The 21,812-nt window shown below is 40.2% G+C and overlaps 1 protein-coding gene across 3 annotated transcripts in view; it reads left to right on the top strand.

The window, feature by feature from the left end:
* GRAMD2B (GRAM domain containing 2B) overlaps nucleotides 1–6,511 on the top strand; it is a 34,165-nt gene extending 27,654 nt beyond the window's left edge. Inside the window, exons 13-14 of one of the 3 annotated variants that reach the window (XM_074855252.1) lie at nucleotides 1,554–1,647; nucleotides 5,236–6,511. In XM_074855252.1, coding sequence (XP_074711353.1) covers nucleotides 1,554–1,647; nucleotides 5,236–5,277 — 136 coding nt within the window. In that variant the 3' untranslated portion in view covers nucleotides 5,278–6,511. The remainder of the gene's footprint in view (nucleotides 1–1,553; nucleotides 1,648–5,235) is intronic. The other 2 variants (XM_074855253.1, XM_074855251.1) reach the window with 2 other exon arrangements.
* Nucleotides 6,512–21,812: the final 15,301 nt, after the last annotated feature.

Below are 21,812 nucleotides of genomic sequence, written 5' to 3' on the forward strand. Positions count from 1 at the left end.
AGATAGTTGTAACTTCAGTGTAAACTGCTAAAGTGAGTAGTTCCTTTCCAGAGCAATGATTCTGTGGAAAAGGTGTAACTTTGTCTTCAGTCTTAATGTCACTTGATTAGCCTAAGATGACAGAAGGTACTTCATAATCTTTGGGCTAACACATCTGACTTGCTTGTATAATATTTTCTAAAGCTTTGAGCTGCCTATGTTCTCTTTAAGAACTGATATCCCATCTTCCTAAAATAAAAAAAAAACCAGCACCCCACACCACCAAACGAAACCAAAATAAAAACAAATCCAAACACACCAAGGAAAGGTTCTTTGTGTATTTGAAGAAGAAATAGGGAAAGGGGCCATAGTTCCACAGATAGTTCCATTCTGTAGCTAGAGTCATGGATGTCGTCTGCCTGTGTATATTTTTTTTTTTTTTTTTTTAATCTCCATGTTGCATGGATAGGAAATACGCAAGCATCAAATGGAGATGCGGCAGTGCAGGGTTATACACCACAGCAGTATGCCACTGTAAGTGGCATCAGCTTCCTGCTCCTGTCTTAGCAGGAAGTACAGAAGGCAGTTAACTGCATACTGCTGAGAATACTAATCACTTTATTCAGCATTAAATTTTGCAATAACTCTTCGCCTCTTCTCATAATTGATTTTTTTTTCCTGAGATGGTCTGTAAAACATGGCTTCAAAAGTCATTTGTATGTCTCAGTGCGAAACCTGCAGCCATATGCAGCATGAGTGGGAATGCTGACAGCTGGAGAAGCACTAGCTGGAAAACAGAGTGGGGAGATAAAATTCAAGACAGCTGTACCAAGGCTGGGTGGAATTGTCCACAGAGTGTTTCAAACCTGTTCAAAGCTCTTGAATAAGTGTGCCTGTTAATTCAGCTTCCATTGACCCATCCGTGACAAACAGGTCACTCTGACAACACACTTGTGGTCATGTTGAACAATGACTGCTCTTAGCTGTGTTCTGTGGAAAGCAGTAGGACTTGTATGCATTTGTTATGCATGCAGAGATAGGTTCTTGATAAAAAAGGAATAGGATGGAAATGGTTCTAATCTTAAACAGGCTTGCATTTATATTTTACCAATAATGCAAGGAGAGAGGCAAACTACCTCTAATACTAGGCAATGTCAAAAGCCTTTTTCCCACTTTTGGCATGTTTTTGTTAGCAAGACGCTGTGTCCCTCTTCTGAAGTACTCTTAGATGAGAAAGTTCTGTTGCTCTGATTCTAGAATGAGATACAGGATCTAATGTGTACTTCTACACTGTCAAGGGGTTGGTTTTTTTTATTTCTGCCAAGTCACAGGACATGGAACTTGCACAGCTTTTCAACTTAATTCCAGTGGAAATAGCTATAAAGTTTTCCATCCAAACTGTTGGAGAATGAGACCACATAAAGAGAATGTAGTCAGTAGTGCAGAAGTGACTTAGGCCTTTTTTTCTGTAAACAAGTATAGTTCATAATGTTGCCACTGTATTCCCATCTACATCTACAGTTCTGTTTTCCTCTTTTTTCACTTCTGTCACACTTCTTCATTCTGTTTGACAGACATCCAGTGCGCCAAGGTTTGGGATCTCATCTGCAAATTAATGCTGATGCCCTTTGTGATGAATTAACTGCTAATCTTATAAAATTGGAAAAGGTAACTTCCTGTGTTATAATGCAAGTGCTGATGCACTAATCAGGTTCTTACTGAATTTCTGTAGTCTGTTATTTTGAAAAGTGCCAAGTTATTCCCGTATTTGATACCAGAAGCTAGCATGTTTTCCTAGACAAAGGATTGTTTTTTGGACTGTAAATTAGCCACAGTACAAGCATTGGTATGTGTAAATGTTTTGCCTTGAGCTGAGGCTTACAGCCAGGAATACTAATAAACTGGACACTTCAGGGGTGATTATTGCACATAATGATCTCAATTTTTTTTGTCCATGAACGCTAAAGATTCTGAACTTAACCTTTATTACTATTTGGACTTTTCTGTCTGGGGCTTTTGTTTGAATTTTGGTTTTTTGATTAAGAAAAACAATGCAGACTTTCTATATGTAATCAGCCACCTCATATGAAGTGGCTGGAATCTGTCTGTTTCACTAACACAAATGCTGCTGCACCAGTTGTGTAATTCCCTATACCTGAACTTTACTTTTTACCATTCTCTAATTGCAAAACTAAATGTGCTTTCCAACTTAAATTGGAAATCTATGCAAAACAAGAGTGGGTGTGCAGACCTTATTTCCGCTTTAGGTGTTGTGGTGGGTTGGTCTTGGCCAGCAGTTAGACACCCACCCAGCCGCTGCTCACTCACCTCCTCCTCCTCCTAGCAGGGCAGGGGGAGAAAATAGCATGAGAAAGCTTGTAGGTCAAGATAAAGGTGGAAAGATTGCTTACTAGTTACCATTGCAGGCAGAACAGGCTCAACTTGGGGAAAATCAATTTAATATAATGCCAGTTAAATTAGATTTGGGTAGAGAGAAACAAGGACAAATGATAGAACAACACTTTTCCTCCCCACTGTCCCAGGCTTAACTCTGCTTCTGACTACTCACCCTTATCTCTGCCCCTCAAGTGGGGCTGGTGGGGGATTACAGTCAGTACATAACATTTTTCTCTCTGTTGCTCCTTTCTTCCCCCATTTTCCCCTTGGTGCAGCATGGGCTCCTCCAAGGGCTCCAGTTCTTTAGGAAATAACTGCCTGCTCTGGCGTGGGTTTACCATGGGCTACAGCATAGACATCTTCTCTGCCGTGGAGCACATACTTACCCTCCTCCTTCTCAGACCTTAGTGTTCCTTCTGCTGTTTCTCACTCTCCTCCTTTCTCTCTTTGGTAGTTTTTCCCCTTTTTTAAATACATTTCCCAGAGGCTCCACCACCATCTTGGCTGAGGGGCTCAGCTATGCCCTGCGGTGGGTCCATGGGAGGCTGCTGGCAAGGCCATGTTCAGCACAGGGCAGCCCCTGACTGCTCCTGCCCACAAACCTTGACAGCTGCATCCAGTACAGGTGTATGCAATGTTATGTGTTGGGAACACACACTGGCCAAACATGAAAAAAGTATTAGTGGAGCAAAACCAAAAGTTACTTGAATTCCTGTGTGCTTAAGTCATGTGGGATATTTTTGCCTCTGCTTCTAAAACTGAGTGCATGCCAAGGTCTTTGAACACCTTTTTTCCCAAACCACGTTTCTCAAATAGCATGAAGCTAGGATTATATTAATATCACTGTTTGCCTGTGTGAGATAGGTTTTACAGAGGCTGCCAGAAAGAGGTATCACAGCCACCCCTTTGGCTGTGGAAGTCTAGAGTAATGCTAGCATAACCTCTCTGTATGCTCTGGATAATAACAATATGAATACAAGGGGAAAATGCTTACCAGATGATCACCACATACAATCTTTATCCAAATTAGGTTACTGATAAGGCTTAAGAGGTTACTGTTTTCCAGCTGTCTGAGACAGGCTGGCAAGATGGTTCATGGGAGACCTCACTTCCTTTCAGTGGGAAACCAACCAGCCAGCAGCCCTTTGCAGCAGGGCTAGGCACTTTCCAACTCCCTTATATAGTCTGTGCTTGGACACACAGTAAAAGGCAGCTGGATGGTCAGATCATTCAGCTATTCTCAGAGAAGTGACCCTCCATCCTGAATTAGAGTCTTAAGTCATGTGTTTTTTTCAGTTAGTGTCTACAGGATTGGACCCTTAAAGTCTTAACCTTGTATTTGCCAAATACTCAAGACACAATCAACTGCTGTGCATACAAGATAAATGAATATTGCCTGTAGCTGCATAGTGCCACATCCTGGTACTCTCTAATCTAGATGAGCGGTGGTTAGAACAGGATCTTTGATCATACTCTTGTACTGCAAAACTGGTAGAAACCTAATAGCTTTATGTTCCCTGAGCAGAGTTACTGCAGTTGCTTAACTGTTTCATATGCCTTAGTGAAAAGTGCTAGTAATTGCTTGCAGCTGGCTTCAGCAGCAAACATAGCATAAAAGTTCCAGTGTAACTTGTTGTCTCTCCCCTCGCTTCCTGTGCGACTGCAGCATTGTAAACTAGAGCACAGAAATTATCTAGGTTAAAAGTTAAAAATTACTCTCCAGTTAAAAAATGTTCAGTGCAAGCATATGTGGCAATTACTTTTGTTATTTTTTACAAGCTCTACTTCATACTTGGAGCCGAGAAATTACCATGGTTTAGCAGAATTTTGCTTTGACATTTAAGTGTATTTACTAGGTTGATAGGCATGGTGCATTTTAACAGAGGATAAAGTGTTAAATCGGGGGAGGGAAAACATGGCCTAATGTTACTTGTTCCCTTGTTCTAAGGTAGGTTGTTAAAAGGAAATTCCTGTGGATGCATTAAGTGACTCATAAAATTAGGTGCTTCCTACTGTTTTTCTTTCCCCAAAATGTCCCTCTTGGAAAAAGGTGTGCATCTGGGCTAGAAACCGTGAGGCAGGATTAAATGGTATCTTTGAACAGAAAGTACAGTGGATCCTCAAAGCCTGAAAGCAGCTGTGATCAAACCTTCTGTAGCCAGTGACTGCTAGTTACTAGGATACAGAAATCACGTGTCCCATGGGATGTGACCCACTATATTCCCCCCTGTCTGCTTTTAAGGACAAGGAGATGAAGGGTAGATAAACAGGCTATGTAAAATAGGTCTGCACAAATCATCCTTGAGGATGCAACTGGCTGGCATCGCCTTAAGTATAACTAAGAGAAGATAACCCACAATCAGACACAAAATCTGGCAAATGGGACATGTCTGCTAATGGTTAGAAGACCTTATTTTGCTGTGCACACATCATAGCTGGCTGTATAGCTGAAGCTGTTAAAAAACTATTTGAATTATCCACTTAAACCTAAGAGCTGCAACTTTGAAATTTGAGGCTTTTATTGGGTTTTGATCAAGTTCAAAATAATTGGGTTACTTGTCCCTTTTTTTCCAGCTCTTACTTTTCTCTATCATATTTTCTCATACCTAATGAAGGAGAGAATCTATAGGAGGAAATTGCAGGAGATACTCATAATATGAAAGCTAAGTGTGCTGCTGGTTGATCATATCTAGACGTTTCGTTTGACTCTAGGGCAGGAAATGTTTAACATGAATATCACTGGTGTGAATAGTTGTGACACAGAGTATATGGAAGGGTATGTCTTGATTGGGTTTTTTTTTAAATGCAGTATAACACTTCCTGCTTCCCAATTATTTTTCTCTCTTTTTTTTTTCTAAGATACAGAACAACTTACAAAAACTACTTGAAGAGGGTGAATGAAACATTGATGTTCTTGGAGTGCTTCAGACCTCATTCTTCCCTCTTGACAAACAGTTCCAAAGGAGCTCTGCTGGTCAGAGTTCAGGCTTCTTTATTTTCAGTCCAAGCCAAGCTTAAACTACTGTAAAGCTCATGTTATAATGCAGAAAGTCAGTTTATTCTTGAGCATGTATCTGTGTTTTGAAAACATACATGTTTTGATTGACATGTATCAATGTTTTGAAAATGAGGGGATTTTTCCATCTCTATTGTGTGTGAATTAATGGATTTTATAGCTTGCTTGATTCTAGACTTGCTTACACCAGTGCAAACCTGGTGCAGTCCCTTTTACCTCAGCATTTGCTTTCTGCCTATTCTCATAGAAGTGTAAATGGGAAGAATTTCAGTCATGAATCATGTGCTGAAGTGTTGTGTGAATGAGCTGGTTTCTGTCTCAGCTATGGTTACGGATTGGTGCTGTGCTCTTCATTTTTACTTCTTTGTGCCCTGGCATCCCAAAGATCAGAAAACAGACACCTAGATTTGGCTGTATGAAGCTCTGAATGTGTGAGGTGTGCTTAGTCCTCAGGTGCTGTAAAAATGCTCAATTCCACTTTGTGGTATTGCATCACCACTGAGAGGGTAAGGTCTGTTTCTGCTGGGCATTCAATTTCCATTGAAGTCAAGCTTGAAATATGTATGGACTTGCCAACTTACAATCAAGTTGCTTACAAATAGCAGTATGGGTGTGACATATCTGCACAACTTAGAAAAACTGCTAATTTTTTTGTCCACTCATATGGTCTCTGTCCATTAAGTTAATTGGTGTGAAGATCCTCAATCAGTTTTCCTTGGAGTTGAATGGGCTTTTGATCGACTGAGCAGGTGCAATTCATGTTCCAGTTGATGGAAATGTAGTCTTGGTATGTGACTGCAGGGACTGGATATTTCCACATAATAGGAACTGGCAAATTAATGATGCAGCAATACAAACAATCAGTAGAGTGAATGAAAAAGTGGACACCTGCTTTGTTACATCATACTTTTTTTTTTTCCATAGTGCCTAAGATGGGATAACTGGGGATTTTAGCTTCTGATTCACCAAGCAGGCTGTTTAGTTTTTAAAAACCAATATTTAGGATAATAACAACTAGTATCTGTAAAGTAACAGTATTGTTCATGATATGCTATGCATTTTGTAACCATTTCTGTGAAATGTACCTACTTTGTTTAAATAAACTTTTTTAAAACAAGCGACTCGGTACTATAATTTGGATCAACTCAGTTCCATCCATCCGTTTTAGTCAAACATGATACTCACGATCATGAGGCTCATACTCATGGTACGAACTTTGTGCAAACCCCAGTGCCCAACACCAAGGGTTCAGAACTCTACCCTGCTGATGTGCTTCCTCTTACTCAGCTGTACTCAAGGTCTTCCCAGACTGCAGTGACAGAACAGTAGGAGCAAATTTGACCCCTAGAGTTTTGAGGAAATTTTAATAGTTTTCTTAAGGGATTTGTCCTTGAAGGATGTTGGATGAGTAGTAGACAGCTTAGAGAGCCCTTTCTGCTCTCTAATGTGCCTGCCTGGCTCAAGATACCATCTGAGCATGGTCTGTCAGAAATGTGTGAGATTTGCCTGTTCTCCATATTGCAGTCTCTGCCTTTCCTTAGCTGTCATGAGATTATTGGAAAACCTAGTTTCACAAGAAAACTATGGAAATAAGTTGATTGTTTTCTTCTTTTTGCATCCTTTTTCCTATTCTTCCACAGTTACACAGCTTATGCAACGTTTTGGACTCTGACATCATTGTTTCCCTTCTCTACTTCCCTCCCTTTAATTCTGTATCAGTACCAGAAGTCTGTAGTTCTGTTTATGGTTTAAAAATTGATGCCACAAGTCACCTTTATCAAAGGAACTTCAAGGAAAATTGATTATATCCAGCGGCTGAACTGTGTTAGCCTGTCACTCTGTTACATCAACAAGGATATGCTTTGCTATAGGAAAAGAAGGGGGGAGAGAGAATATTTGTTATGTGTCTTATGTGAAGCAGGCAGGCTAACCCGTTATCATTAGCCATAAGCGAAGAAAATAATTACCAGAGTGAATGAGTAATCAGAGGTGGATGGTGCCCTTTAGCCCCTTCAGGCAGCATGCTAGAGTGGGCAAGTCTTGACAAAGGTGTAACAGTATTTCAAATGGAGGAGAAACAAGTTACGCACCAAAGAAAGAACTGGTGCTTAGTGCTTGTGACTCTCTGGTCCCATCAGCTCAGCGATGCAATTCAGTCACCTCTTCTCTGCTCTTCTGTTGGTGCCCTCACTCCTTTTCCTAGAGGGAGGAGGAGGATGTCATGCTGTTCAGAAGTCAGTGCATAGTTGGGCAATGTGTAGTACTGCAGTACTTCCAAACCGGGAGACAGAGCCCACGTAAGACCCTGTGGGGACAAAGTTTAGAAGTGTCAGTGGAGTGGTTTCAATCCTGTGATTCAATCTTGTGACTGAAGAGGAGGGGTTTGCCCCAGTCCTGTTTGGGAGGGAAGTACCAACTGGCTTGGACTGAGGGGTATCACATTTTTGATACTGTTGGTGTGAAGGATGCAGCTAGCACTCTAAAAAGGGGAAATAAAAAGTCCCCTCTCAGCAGAACATGAAAGGTGGTAACTCCCATTAGCATCTGCAGAAAGGACAAACAGTTGTCTGTGTGTTTGAATTTAATACTATCACTACTCTCACTGCTTTCACCTGAAACTTCATGCAGGTATATAGTAATGCTCTCTGCTTCCTGCTGTGCCTGCACTTTTATTTCCAAGTTTCCACCCAACAGTCAGCTGGCAAATGCCAAATAAATCTCCAGGTTGCTGTTATCCAGGCCTTTGCAGGCTATATTGCTCAGCTGGTTCAGCTGCAGCTGCTAGTGAGGTGTTACTCACAAGAACGTAGTAGATTTTGCATTTACAGAGCAGGTGTGATGTGCAATAAAGATCATGGAAAAGTTAGCTATTTAGGCAGAAAACTGAACAAACAGTTAAACTGAGCAAACAGTTCCTTTTGTGCTCAGTGCCTGTGTGCTTCTGTAAACAGCAGAGGAATAATGTTTGAAAGGATTTTGCCAGCACCTGCTTTCAGTTTGCCTGGTGAGACTATCTGAGTCTGACATGCAAATTTTCTCAAGTGGGAAAATTGGCTAATCTCATTTGATACTGTTAGGTTTGTGGTTTGAATGCAATGGAGGTTTTTGCTAAACATGATTGCAGGTAATGAGGCTTTACAAAAGATGGGGTTTTTTGCTTTCTTGGGTTATAAAATCAGTGTAATACAATTTTATAATTGTAGAGCTTCATGATAGCCTGCTGTTCAGTGAACAGCCACACCAAAATATATGCCAGTAATTTTCATTTAATTGTCTCTTAAGTTATTCCATTTATCAGCAGCCTTCCTGGATTTTTAGTAAAAAATCAGTCAAATGCATATAATAAAACAATGTACACTGTGTGCACTAACTCAGCAGCACTTACGAGTTTATTCCCTGTGCTTAATACAATGTTATGATGCCTGTAACTGTTCCTGTCCAAAATATAGGCATTTCACTGATACATACATAGTTATTTTTTAAACCTTCTAGTTTTCCTTCTGGTGGCTTCTCCTGATCCTCAAATTTCCATTTAGTCAAACTGGCCACCGATACTGTGCCTACTCAAATTAAATCTAAAATTATTTAGGTGACTAGGTCTACATCCTTATGGCACTGTAGTTAGCAGCCCTTGTCTACACCTGCTATTGGTAGGATCCTCAAAGAGGATGATCCCAAGGAACTGATTAGAAAAGTGCTCTGAGAGGATACCCACAGGGTTGGTATAATGATCAGAAACTTTTGCCCTTCTGTAGCTGGTATCGCTATTACAATTTACAAACAAGTGCTCAGGCACTTTCACAGCAAGCAGACTGAGAAGGAAAGCAAGGCAATTGCATTTTCGCAAAACCTTCCCCAAGCTTGTGCTTCTGATACAAAAAGTATAAGATTGTTCCAGATATCCCCCTATTGATGTTACAAATGCTTTACATGAATCACTTTACCTTTTTTTGCCCCAATGAGCAATATTTGTGCCAAAAATCTTCCCTCTCCTGGAAGGTCCAGACACCTTTCAAAGAGTGTAACTATTGGTGGAAGGAGTAACACCCTGAACTGGATGTCTGTTTACTAAGTAGACATCTGTGCCAAAAAACTTGGAAGTTAGCTCCTTGAAGAGAGTGTCCCAGAAATTATTGCCCTCCATATACATTTCATACTGCCTAGGCTTGCTAGCTGCCAGCCTCTGTAAATTCAGTCTAGATAGCTCTTTCCCCGCCCCCATTTTTTTTTCCTGTTGTCCATTGTGCGTGGAGCCTGTGCCAATGTATTTTACTGTGTATGCGACATTCCTGCCTTGCCAATTTCTTTACTGAGTTCATTTGGATACTGCTTAAAAGCTCATTTTGTTCTTAGAGTTGAAAAGGTATCTTTTCCCAGGCTTTACATAACAAACAGCAAGCTCATGTCTGGAGCTGTGACCTTCTATATTAAGCTTCATAACAAGGATTCATTAGTCTTTGGCAATGCAGGTAGTTCGGACTATACAATAAAGGCCCCTTCAACTGCTGCTCTCACTTAATGGTATTGATAAGGTAATTTTCCACTGAGTAGGCATTTTAGCAGCGCTTAGCAGGAGATTAAAGGAAAATCATTCCAATGTGCTGTCAGGTACAAAATTAAAAAACAGCTCTTTGCACTATCTACAGATAGATAGATAAGAGCTCCTTCAAGAAGAAAAGGTAATGAGTAACTTAATTATAACCTTACATGCTGGACCTGGCATGCAGGACAAAATATAGCTCTGATTCCTTGTTATCGTGGCAATATACACACGTGGCTGCATTCTGGAACAGGGGCAAAGTGAGAAGAAAGGCAGCTAGCACTAACAGCTGTTTCCACAATGTATGTAATGAACCACGAACCTTCTCTCACAGATGAGTCATGTGAAAAATAAATGCTTTATGACACTGGTTTATGACGCTAGTGTGAAGAGATGTCCTTCTGTTTTTCCCCAAAACAGTTCTAAGCAATGACACTAATACCACACATTAAAAAAAAAAATCTACGTTAGCTGATTTGGAAATGGTCAGCCTTCTAAAGACTCTGATCAGTAGTAGTGGCTATAAGGAAGATGGTTGTTGAGCTGAAAAACTTAAACTTCTTGTGGGAACACATCTTCCACACATGTCTTCCAAGTCCCTTCTACATTTCTGGTTCTGAAATCACACTTTGACTATCATAATAACTCCTGCCATGAAAAGAAGTGATGGTTTGAAGTCTAACAACTAATGAAAGCGCAAGGATAAGGACTAAAGAAACATGGGCGCTCAAAGCTGGCTGTTGAGAGCTCCCATACTGAGTTACTCCCTCCTTCTACTTATAGCATATCCTCTGCCTCCATTTCCCTTCTTGTGCTTCCAGGTGTAACCTGGATCCAAAAGTTGATCTGCTAAATAGAAACCCATCTAAAAATAGTTAATCTTCCACCAGAGATATGAAGAGGAGTCTGTAAAATAGCCCAGTATCAAAGACGAACCTGTTGAACAATGCCTGGAATAATAATATTTCAGGAGTTTTGCTGACATTACTGTTTTTTCCCCTCTATTTTTTTCTGTTATTTTATTCCATACAAAGTGAAACAATATTGGAAACTGCAAGAATATTCTGAGGCAATGTCTCTGTACACCTGCCTTGTACCTCTGTGCTTCCCCAAGGAGCCATGGGCACAGATGTAAGAGATGGATCAAATGTGTCAGTCGCTATAACTTAGGCTTTCACACGACTCTGGTTGCACTCCTCAGCTGTAAGCATCAGAGAAAACTCTTAATATATGACAATGGAGGATTATCAAAGAAGAATTTATTTGTCCTGGTTTTTTTGTGGTTTTTTGGTTTGTGTTCCCTTAGGAAGCGGATGGAATTACCTAGCACAATGAGACCTATATTGCTATTTCTAACCTATGGAAATCAGATTTTTTTTTAAAGCCTTTAATGTTAACGTTGGAAGTATGTCTGACATAGCAAGTATGCTTCAGGATAAGATGGACTGTAAGATAAGTTCAATATTCATTTTTGTCCTACAAAAGCAAGGTTATATGCTGACATACTTCATTGGATTTTTTCCTCCTTGTTTTGTATAGTGCAATTAGTCTCCAGGGACCAACACCAAAACCAGAAATCATCTTTGTCATCTCTTACCTTCTTTGCTTACCAGTTTTATTTTGCCACTCACTTCTTTTTCATGAATCAGCTCTGCTCTGCTGTAAGAAGCAGAGCCATCAAATCCTGGGTCTGTTTTAATATTTATAATAAGCCCTTTGAGTTAATACCATAAATTCCATTTATGTTTCTGCATTTGGTGAAAAAATGTGGTTCTTTTTGTGTTGGAGATATACAGTAACAACTGTACAGGTACAATACAGTGTTATTTTCAAAAGCTTTTCTTTCTGTCATTCTGAAACCTACCTTTTTTTTTCAGCTGTCAGACTGAGAGATCTTTAAACTAGTTTGATTTCCAGAGTGTGGGTATTTATTCTGATCTGAATTGATCCATTCTTTCTTTTACAATATGCAAGATGTACTGCAAAAACAGATGTATTCAAATTGCATTATAAAAACAGAGATATTAATGTCTAAATCATAGAACATGCTTTTTTTTTTTTCCCTCTGAGAGTTTTTCCAACAAGTAAAAACTTGTCACAATACATCCCAAGCATGGATGAGTGAGTGTGTAACAGCTGTGCTGCTTTAGCCACTAAACTGTTACTGTGTGGTGTCCTGGGCTATCTTAGAAGGGTTCTTGGGAGTCTGGACTTTGAAAGCTTGGAGTAGTACAGGATTTCCCCCACTGCCCGTTCCTGGCTCTGCCTGGGAAAGTGCCCTGTGCAGCAGAACAATTCTGTTCCTGTCGCTCCCAGGCAAAATCCTTCCATAATTTACCTTCACTGGGAAAAATTTTAAATCTCTGGGATATGGATATGTGCTTCTAGTGGATGGTCATCCCACACTGGTCTCATCAGGGAATGTGGAAGCCCTAGGAGGAGAGAACTATTCCTCTTTACATTGAACTTGACACAAAAATTTCATAAACAAATAAACTTGCACACAGGCTAAGAACCACAGACTCATGACAGGAGACTGCAGCATTCTTATCAATCATACTGAGATGAATAGTGTAACATTAAGTGCTGCAAAAGCTTGCCATCATTGCAGAGTAATGAGGATGTGCAATTTGAGCAAATGAAACACAGATCTTTTATGCATTGAAATGAAGTCTTAATGTTTCCTCCAACATATTTGTCCTTGCATCTGTCATCAGTCTAGAACAAATTTTGGCAACCTTATTAAGAAAGTAGGTAGAAAATCTGCCACATCAAAAAGTAAATACTAGCAGCCTAGATTATCTAATCAATTTATGATCAAGAAATTATCCAAAGGACAAAAGTCTCTGTATTGTGATGGTCTTTATTTGGAGTCCCAGGGCATTTTCCCACTGCTTTGCATCACATACAATTGTATAACTCATATGATAATGCAGTTTAAGTGTGAATTGCAGCAGTGGTGTCATAGTTTAACCTCAGCCAGCAAGTAAGTCCCATGCAGCTGCCTACTCACTCCCTCCATGGTGGGATGGAGAAAAGAATCAAAAGAGTAGAAGTGAGAAAACTCGTGGGCTGAGATAAAGACCATTTGAGAGGTAAAGCAAAAGCCACGCATGCAAGCAAAGCAAAACAGGGAATTCACTCATCACACATCGGCAGGCAGGTGTTCAGTCAAAGCAGGGCTCCATCACGTGTAATGGTTACTTGGGAAGTCAAATGCCACCACTGCAAACACCCCCCCCTTCCTTCTTCCTCCCCCAGCTTTATATGCTGAGCATGACATCATATGGTATGGGATATCCCCTTGGTCAGTTGTCCCAGCTGTGTCCCCTCACAACTTCTTGTGCACCCCCAGCCTACTCGCTGGTGGGGTGGTGTGAGAAGCAGAAAAGGCCTTGACTCTGTGTAAGCACTGCTCAGCAGTAATGAAAACACCCCTGTTTTCAGGAATGTTTTCAACACTGTTTTCAACACAAATCCAAAACATAGCCCCATACTAGCTACTATGAAGAAAAATAACTCTATCCCAGTCAAAACCAGCACAAGTGGGTGAGTGTGTACTGGCTCAGAGGTCTGAGCAAATGGTGGCTCCTGGCTCTGGGCACTGACATCCTTTTGGCAGCAGTGCAAATGGCAACACCTGAGAAGCAGCACTGTGCAAGTGCTGCCAAGGTTCTACTTTCAATATAAGTTTCTTGAGGAAAAAGAAAATAATTTTACTACCAAAATCTGGTTGGCCTAGTAAGGGCACAGTTCAGGAAGTGCTAATGAGCCAAAAAAAAGAAAATATCCATTCATACCTCTGTTGTAGGCTCAGTGGTGCTTCTTATTCCTCTAAGTCACATGCAATTGGCCTGTTTCTCTCCTAGGGCTGGTTGATGAGTAAGTTGCTCACATGGGATTTTATTAGCAATAGCATGCGTCATGAGCTAGGCCACAGGAGTGCAGGGCTTTTTTGAATAATGTACACTACCTGTCTTCCTGCCACCTCTCTAGCACTTAGAGTGAGCAATCCCTCACAAAACACTTGTGTGAAGGTACATTATTATTATTTATTGCACCACTCATAAAGTTGAGTGTAAAGAAATCAGCATTGCCTGATCCTTAAGGGTTTACTCATACAGTGAAGTGCCCGAGTCACTTCAGACACATGCACATTTCCATCTTCTCCACCATTAATCACTTAAGTGAGGCAGACTGTGACAGTTGTCCAACTTGCCAGCAGTTGCTTTCATTAAAGACCAGTAGTACTGCCACACTACCATCACTCTGCTTCTTGGTCACATGCTGCTGCTTCCCATCCCCACCAGTACACCTGTGGTGCAGTGCCATCAGTATCCCTAATGTGCTTCCAGGAAAATCAGCTGGGGTTATTTTGTGCAAAGTCCAGAGTGCAAAGACATACTGAATGACCTCTGCTGCATCAGCTCTGTGAAATAGAATCAGGGCATCCGAGTAACCAGTTTGTCAGAGGAAGGAGGAGATGGAAATGATGAGTGTCCACAGTAAAAACACATTTATCTACTGTGGATCAATGTCAGAGATGATGGTTTGTACATCTAATTCCCTTTTGGCAGCACTTACCTATATTTAAGAGCAAGCTTGGATAGAACCATCATACACATGCACATACCCCTGCTCATAAAAGAAAACAGTTACAATGAGATTTTGTGAGATTCCCTGGCCTGGCTCAGAGAAAACCTGCTGAACCAGGCAGCCAAAGGGTGTGGGACAGTGACTGATTCACTGCCAGACAGTACAGCAGGTCACAGAGAAAACAGCAGTATTCCAGATGGCAGCACAGGTCCTATGTGGGAACCAGGAGGATGAGGCAGCAGTTTAACCAAGATCCTGTTCATCCTCCAATTCAGTGCACAAGCCAAAATCTTGCTTTGTAGCGCTCTGGCCACATCTGTGTGAAGGAATGTGTATTCATATTGAAATCTCTGTGCTTTTACCTTGTAGTCACTGTGCTGGGCAACTGTAGAGCAATAATAACGTCTCTGGAAATCTCATAGATGGCAGCAGACCTCTCCTGGTGTGAGATGCTCATGGACCACTGTGAGCATGCATTGCTCTTACCCTTGGAAACGATACAGTCAGGCCAGCACGTTTGTGCTTCACGTAGCGAGGCCTTTGTTTGGTACCTCTGATGCCCAGCAACTAACTGACTGCTGATGTCTGGAGGACACGGGAGGAGGCCATGCTGGAGTGCTCACTTCCCAGCTCTTACTGCGGCTGTGGTGGGTGCAGGTTATCGCAGCAGGGCAGCTCAGGCTGCAAGGAAGGGCAGACAGCTTTTATCATCTCTTGGACAAGTAGAGCAGCAGAACAGTGTATTGCAGAAAAATACAGCTTCTCAAACCCTCTCTCCTGGGGAAGAGCTGTGGAGGAAATGAAAGATGAACAACAAAGGTTCACAACAGAGATCAAGGAGAACTCGGTTTGTGTGATGGCTGCACTCACTGTATTCATCTAATATTCATATAATACCTTCAGTCTTAATTAAGTGGCCTGGTAGAGACACATCTTCACTCCCAGCAAATATCATTCTGGAGTAATTATACAGAATTACACAGAGTTCAAACAGAAGCAGTGCTAAACCAGAATAATGAGAAAAGAAGAGCACAAGTATTTTCTACTCTGTTGCTTTCCTGAACCATAGGAAAGGTTGACTAATCTCACCTCACTGCTGAGGAATGAGAAGCTACAGATTGACAAACTAGATAAACCATTAAAACAAATGTAAAGTCATAGAGATGCTACAGAAAATACATATTGGTCTATAGGTACTTTGGGGAAAAAGGAATTGTTTCGTCTTAGGTCATATCCGCTGTAATTCTATGACAGAACTCATTTTGATCTCTGGTGGGGAAATAATGAAAGACCATGATTTCCTGGTATTTTAACCCACATTGCAAAACAGGTTTTCTTAGCAGCTTAAATAGAGTTCAAATATGTTCTGATTATCTGAGGGCCATTGTAAACCAAGCAAACCACTCACTCTTTGCAAACCCAGCAGACTGAAATACCAATGTATTAACCCAGTTTCAAAAAAGCCCCAAAGGAACAAGCTAATACTCTAAGGAATGACTAACTTACAGTAATTAAGAAATTTTTGATTTGAAGAACTCATAAATAGTTGTGCAAAGTATGCTTCATATTTACTATTTCCTGTAGGAACAACACAACATGCAATAACACAGGCTAAGTACCCGTAAGGGTTAGTCTTTCTGTGAACTTTCAGTATTTATTGTTCAGAAAAAAGAAGATGATGAACAGCCATAAGAGGAAATGATAAGATCATCATGCAAGCTAGAATATTTGGACAAATATTGGCTGACATAAATCTAACAAATATAGTGATTTGAAATGCATGTACTAATACATCAGAGCAGATTTTAAAAAAACAGGGAACAGAGAGATTGGTGTGGGGTTTTTTAATTTTTTTTTTACACAGAACATGCTGAATGACATTGGGACAATCTTTACAGTAAAGAAAACATTAATAGAAACACAAACATCAAAACTAGAATGTTTCTTCTCAGATGCTTTCCTTTGTGCTGTTGATCCTTTTTTCCTTAATCACAATGGATAGTTTTGACAGCCTGTCTTACTGCCAGGTTCATGCTCCAGTCAATGAACTCTTAACAGATTTGGAGGTTTAGGATGATATTGTTCCCTGGTGAATATGTCTGCCTATACTTTATCTGCCGTAATTGCAGCCTTATGTGTTAGCTTAAACTACATCTGGCTTCTTTCCCTGTGCTCCTCATTCAGTAATTCTCTTATCCTTTGTTCCTTTATACAATATTCAAAAACATGCTCTTTCAATCTATTCTATTTTGTGCACTCTACTTCACCTCCCATTTGCAATAGCCCGACCTTATCTTCCCCGGTATTCCCAAAGTAAAATCCAGCATCTAAAAGCCTGGTACTGGGTCCTCTCTCTGCTCTGCAATGATGTCTGTGTCTTTCACCCTGGCTTCACCACCTCCTTTGCGGGTGGTTCTGAATTCCTCATCCTCACTTTCAAGGCCCTTCCTTTTTCCACGGCCAGTGACCAGTTTCTGCATTCCAACAGGTTCCCCTGCACAGCTATGGTGCTTGCCAGACTTTGCAGGGTGCCACTTCAGCATTAAATTGTCAGGGGAAAAAAAATAAATCAGTAACACAGCTAACCAAAAATATGGAAAGGAAAATAGCAAGCAAGACAGGGTTACAGCAGCCAGTTGGTTAAGCCTGCTTTGGAATAGCAATGCTTGACTCACCATTTTTAGATTTCCTACCTTGTGCTCCATCCCTGACTTTTTTCTTATTGCCATAAGTTTCTGTCCCCTTTGCTGTCATTCCATGATTCTACATACCTTCTCCTTCAGCTAAGATTCTCATTTATTTTTTTTCAAAGACTTAATACCATAGCAAAGCTTAGGAGACTAGTTTGACTTGCATCGTTATCGTGAAACATCACCTTAACCTTACTCTGCTATTTGTTCTGCCTTAAACCAAGACCATAAACCAGGTGCTGTTTGGCTCAAACTGAGAGGGGGAGGAATGTCTTTACTCTATACGGGGCAAACAGATACCCCTCATTTCTCAAACACTTAATCGTAAGCACAGCCGTAAATGAATACAGTCACATATTAGCTAGATAGAGGTTGATATTCTGGGGTTATATAACTATCCTTCATACTTCTAGTGATGAATCTGTTTTTTAAAAATACAAAAATACCAGCAATTTGGTAAAAAATATAGTTAGAAGAAATACAACTCGAAGAAGAGGTATGTGCTGCACTTCTTAGATACTTTTCAAATGCAGCTACCACATCGGACTGAGAGGTTTATATCATTATATGTCAGTCTGAATCACAGGCCAATGAGTGAGTAGCCTCTTAAAATCCACAAAAGACACAATAAGTGCTCAGTAATAGTCTGCAGATTAAATAAATGCCTTAGGGGCAAGAAAAATGGTGTTTATCCTCTGTTATTCCTGTCTCTCATTTTTAAACTTGCATGCTGTCATTTCGTACCTCTGTAACACTCCCCTGAATAAGTGAGTGGGTGATGCTAACTTCACTACCACATCTAAAGAGGTTTGGGACACCTGTCAGAATAGTGCCAGGGAAGCAGGAAACATAACTACCAACTTCCAGCTTTCCAGGCTTTAGTGTAATGAAAGGATGTGCCTTCCTCTGAAGTTGGGAGATCTAGTTTGCACTGTTTGTTTCCTTTAACCCCACCTTGAAATCAGGTTGCAGAAAAACAGAGCCGTAATGCTGGAGAACAGTAACATACTAGGTAAGTTATGTATTAAACAATTTGTTCTTCCCTGGAGATTAGTACGCTATTATTTTTATCCTTTGGCTTTTGGAGTTAATGCTTTATATAACAACTGCACTAATCAACTTTTGCAGAATGAAGTATTTGATTACCAACTCGGAAGTAGTGTTCACAGATGTTCCAGAATATGGAAGACATTCTGATGAAGAGGTTTGTGTTTTACACAGCTGGCTAGCAAACACAAAGGCTACTCAGCACAGGAGGGATTGCCGCTGTGCCACCCACCCTTTGGCAGGCTTTAGCCTGAGCACCAGCGACACCGGGAGGACCACAGTGATTAAAAAAAAGGCTCTGCTACACCATATGGTGCAAGTTCCTGTTCCAAAATGCAGAAGCGTTTCCCTATTATCTGGAGAAAAGCAATGAGCTGTATGAAGAATCAACACTAATAATTTAGCAGAAGAGATAGATCGTGAACAAGTATGTACCTTTGTACCAGGTACCTGCAGGCAACCATGTTCAAAATGAAAGGTTAGGCAAGACACTTTTCACTGCAAGAAGCACTTCAGTGGCAGCAGAGGCTTGCAAACAACTGAATGCAGTTAATCCATTAGTTTTCAAACACTAGGCATGTAGCAAATGACGGCATGTTTTGCTGATCAAGGAATACACATTTCAGAATAGCAAACAGAAGACATTAAAAAAGTTCTTGCTAAGCCATTGTTTTTACTCGATAATTTAGTTTTATGTGATTAAATCATTTTACCCATATATAAGCCTTAAAACTTTTTGTCCTTTTCCACACAGGAAAATGAATATACGCTTGTGCAATACATGCCTAACACATTGGTGCAGCATCGATGTGGCAAAGAATTCAGAAGACAATCCAGGCAAAGAGGTCTTCTGTAATTTACACTTCATTTTTTTACATAGCTCTTGTTGAGATTAATGCAGAGACTTGAATGGATTCGTGCAGTCTAATGAGTCTTTAATGCAGCAGCTACCAACAATTAAGAGTTCTGGCAGCCATGTGCTTTTGAACCCATCCAGCAACAACACACAGAACTGAATTATGTCAATACCATGATAAAACATGATATAATTAATATGAATGGGTTGATGATAAAACACGATATAATTAATATGAATGGGTTGGTCTGTTAGTACTGAAAGATAACAGTGAACACTTTCCCAGTTGTTTTAAATTCAGCTGCAGGGCAGCTATTTGCAAAAACCTAAGTTGAGACCTACTATTGATGAGTAGTATTCCTGGTTCCTCTGCTAACTGTTCTGTTAGGAACTGTGATAGGATGAAATAGAATGGAAGAGTAGCAGCCTGCAGATCACAGCCTGCAGGTTTGATTTTCCACCATTCATTTAAAAAGCAATTCCTCTGTTTATCATTAAAAATTACATTAGTAGAATTTGCACTTCAGTTAATAATATGACAAAAAGAAAGGAAGTTACTTGCAAGACTGTTCCCACCAAGGTCATTTCACAGTAAGCAATACCATGCTAACAAATGAATTATTGACCACGTGTCATTTAACACTTGTTATTCACTGGTGTTACACACTCAGTGGTAATTAAGTATATGCAACAGTGGAAGCTGCTGATAAAATTTGTGTTAAAACTCTTAAGTTTCATTATGTTGCACATACCAGTAGCTCCAAGACACATTTTATGAACTCTAAAACTGCTTTCCTTCGGTGAGATAACCCAATGACAGCCAGTGCAGTTCACAATCTCCTGAGTGGACTTTCCAAATTAAAGCAGAACTTGAGAAACAGAGTGTTTACAGTACCTTTAAAACCTCCCTAGTTGAATACTGCTTCATAATCATAACTGCTTATAGACACCTAAACCCTTGCCAAAACTTATTACAATTGGCAGCTGTCTTTAAAGGCACTCTCCCAAGAGCCACTCCACTGGAAGTCATTCAGCTAGTCAATTCACATAGGATTCTTCAACAGGTAACTAAAACAGAAAGGCAGAGAGAAGCAAATTGCAAAAATCATCTAAGGAGTTCAAAGCTGTCTGGGAAGCAGACAAAGCATTATGACTGCCTGCTGTAATGCCATACTAGCAGTCCAATGACAATGCAGATAACACAATCTTTGAAATAGTAATTCATATACTCAAATTTGTAATCTGCTTACAGAGACAGTCCGTTATTTGCCTACATAAAGTGGATCTAATGCACTTACTCATACAGAGGTAGTTACACAAGTATTTCAAACTGAGTCCTCTGACTACTCAAAAGTTTGTGTTGAAGGGATTGGTATATATCAAAACATCAAGTTAAACTTTAAAACTGTTTAGTGTGTCTGCTATACAGTCACTCTTGATTACATTGCTACATTTTTTCCCTTCATATTCATTTTCAGATACTGATCTTAAGACTAGTCAAACATCAGACCCACCATCCAATTTGAGTTCACATATATAAAGCCAGATGGCAGAGTTAATACCTCATTCCTGTAAATTAAGCCATTGGACTTGTGAAATTATTTATCCAAAAAGAGTAAAAAGGCCTTTAATTTCAAGAACAACAGATGTGACAAAGTGAGGCTATCCAAAAACTATTAATAAGCAGCAAGAAGAGGAAAGAGAGAAGTTCAATTTATTTTTCATTGTTGAGTTTTTCATAGTAACATTCAGTGCCACTGAAGTGTTAAAGGATACAGCTTCTGTAACTTGTGCTATTTTCAGAATAAGTTTGGAAATTGAATTGTTTCTTTGCCTTCTATCTGCAAATGATTTATCTGTCTGTTTCAGGGATTTTAGTTCTTTCTGTGTGCAAATACACAACATTACTTCATGAAATCTGTTCCTAGTTAAACAGCCAAGCACAAAGAACTATGGGAGAGAGTTCACCTTGCTGTAAGAGACTCAGCAGGAAAAAACTGGCTGCCTAATGTTGTTCTAGAGAGTGACACCCAAAATACCTTCTATAATACAGATGTAAAATGCAAAACACTACATATTTTAAAACTAGATATTAAGGTGAAAGATGACCAGCTAGCATTGTCATATATTGGACCTTTAACACATTGGATGTGTTGCTCTTACAACATCTTAGCATCAAAATAAATCAAAAGCCAAACCAGTCCTAGAATCTGAGCCAAAATGAACAGCTCTGCCATGTTTAGAGACTGGGGAAATTTGGTACGTAAGATTGAGAGGAAAAGAGAGGAAAAGTCCTCCAAAAATGGTACATTAAAAGCTTCAGAAGTTACTCTGTGGAAAGCTAAAATCACTGTTGCAGCACCATGCCCTTTCTCATCCTGGATTCTGAGCAAGGATCAGAGCTGCTGATGGCTGTAGTCTTCACTGGCCACAAGAAACCCCCCACCTAAGGTAAACACACAAACAATTTGCCTTTCCCCCACAAATTCCCTCAGGAAAAGTAATCCCTCCTAGCTGCGCCTCCAGCTCTTCAGCTGGTTTGCTTGTAGGATGGCACAAGAGCTGTGACAACCTGAATTGGCTGTGATTCCTTCTAGTGTTAAGAGGAGGTTCCAAGACACTGCAGTAGACCTTGGTCTTACCCTTTATCTCCCAACGTACAGGGTGAAAGTCTCCTTTCTGAAGGAGACA

This window comes from Strix uralensis, chromosome Z (assembly GCF_047716275.1).
Source record: "Strix uralensis isolate ZFMK-TIS-50842 chromosome Z, bStrUra1, whole genome shotgun sequence".
In the NCBI taxonomy this organism is placed as follows: domain Eukaryota; kingdom Metazoa; phylum Chordata; class Aves; order Strigiformes; family Strigidae; genus Strix; species Strix uralensis.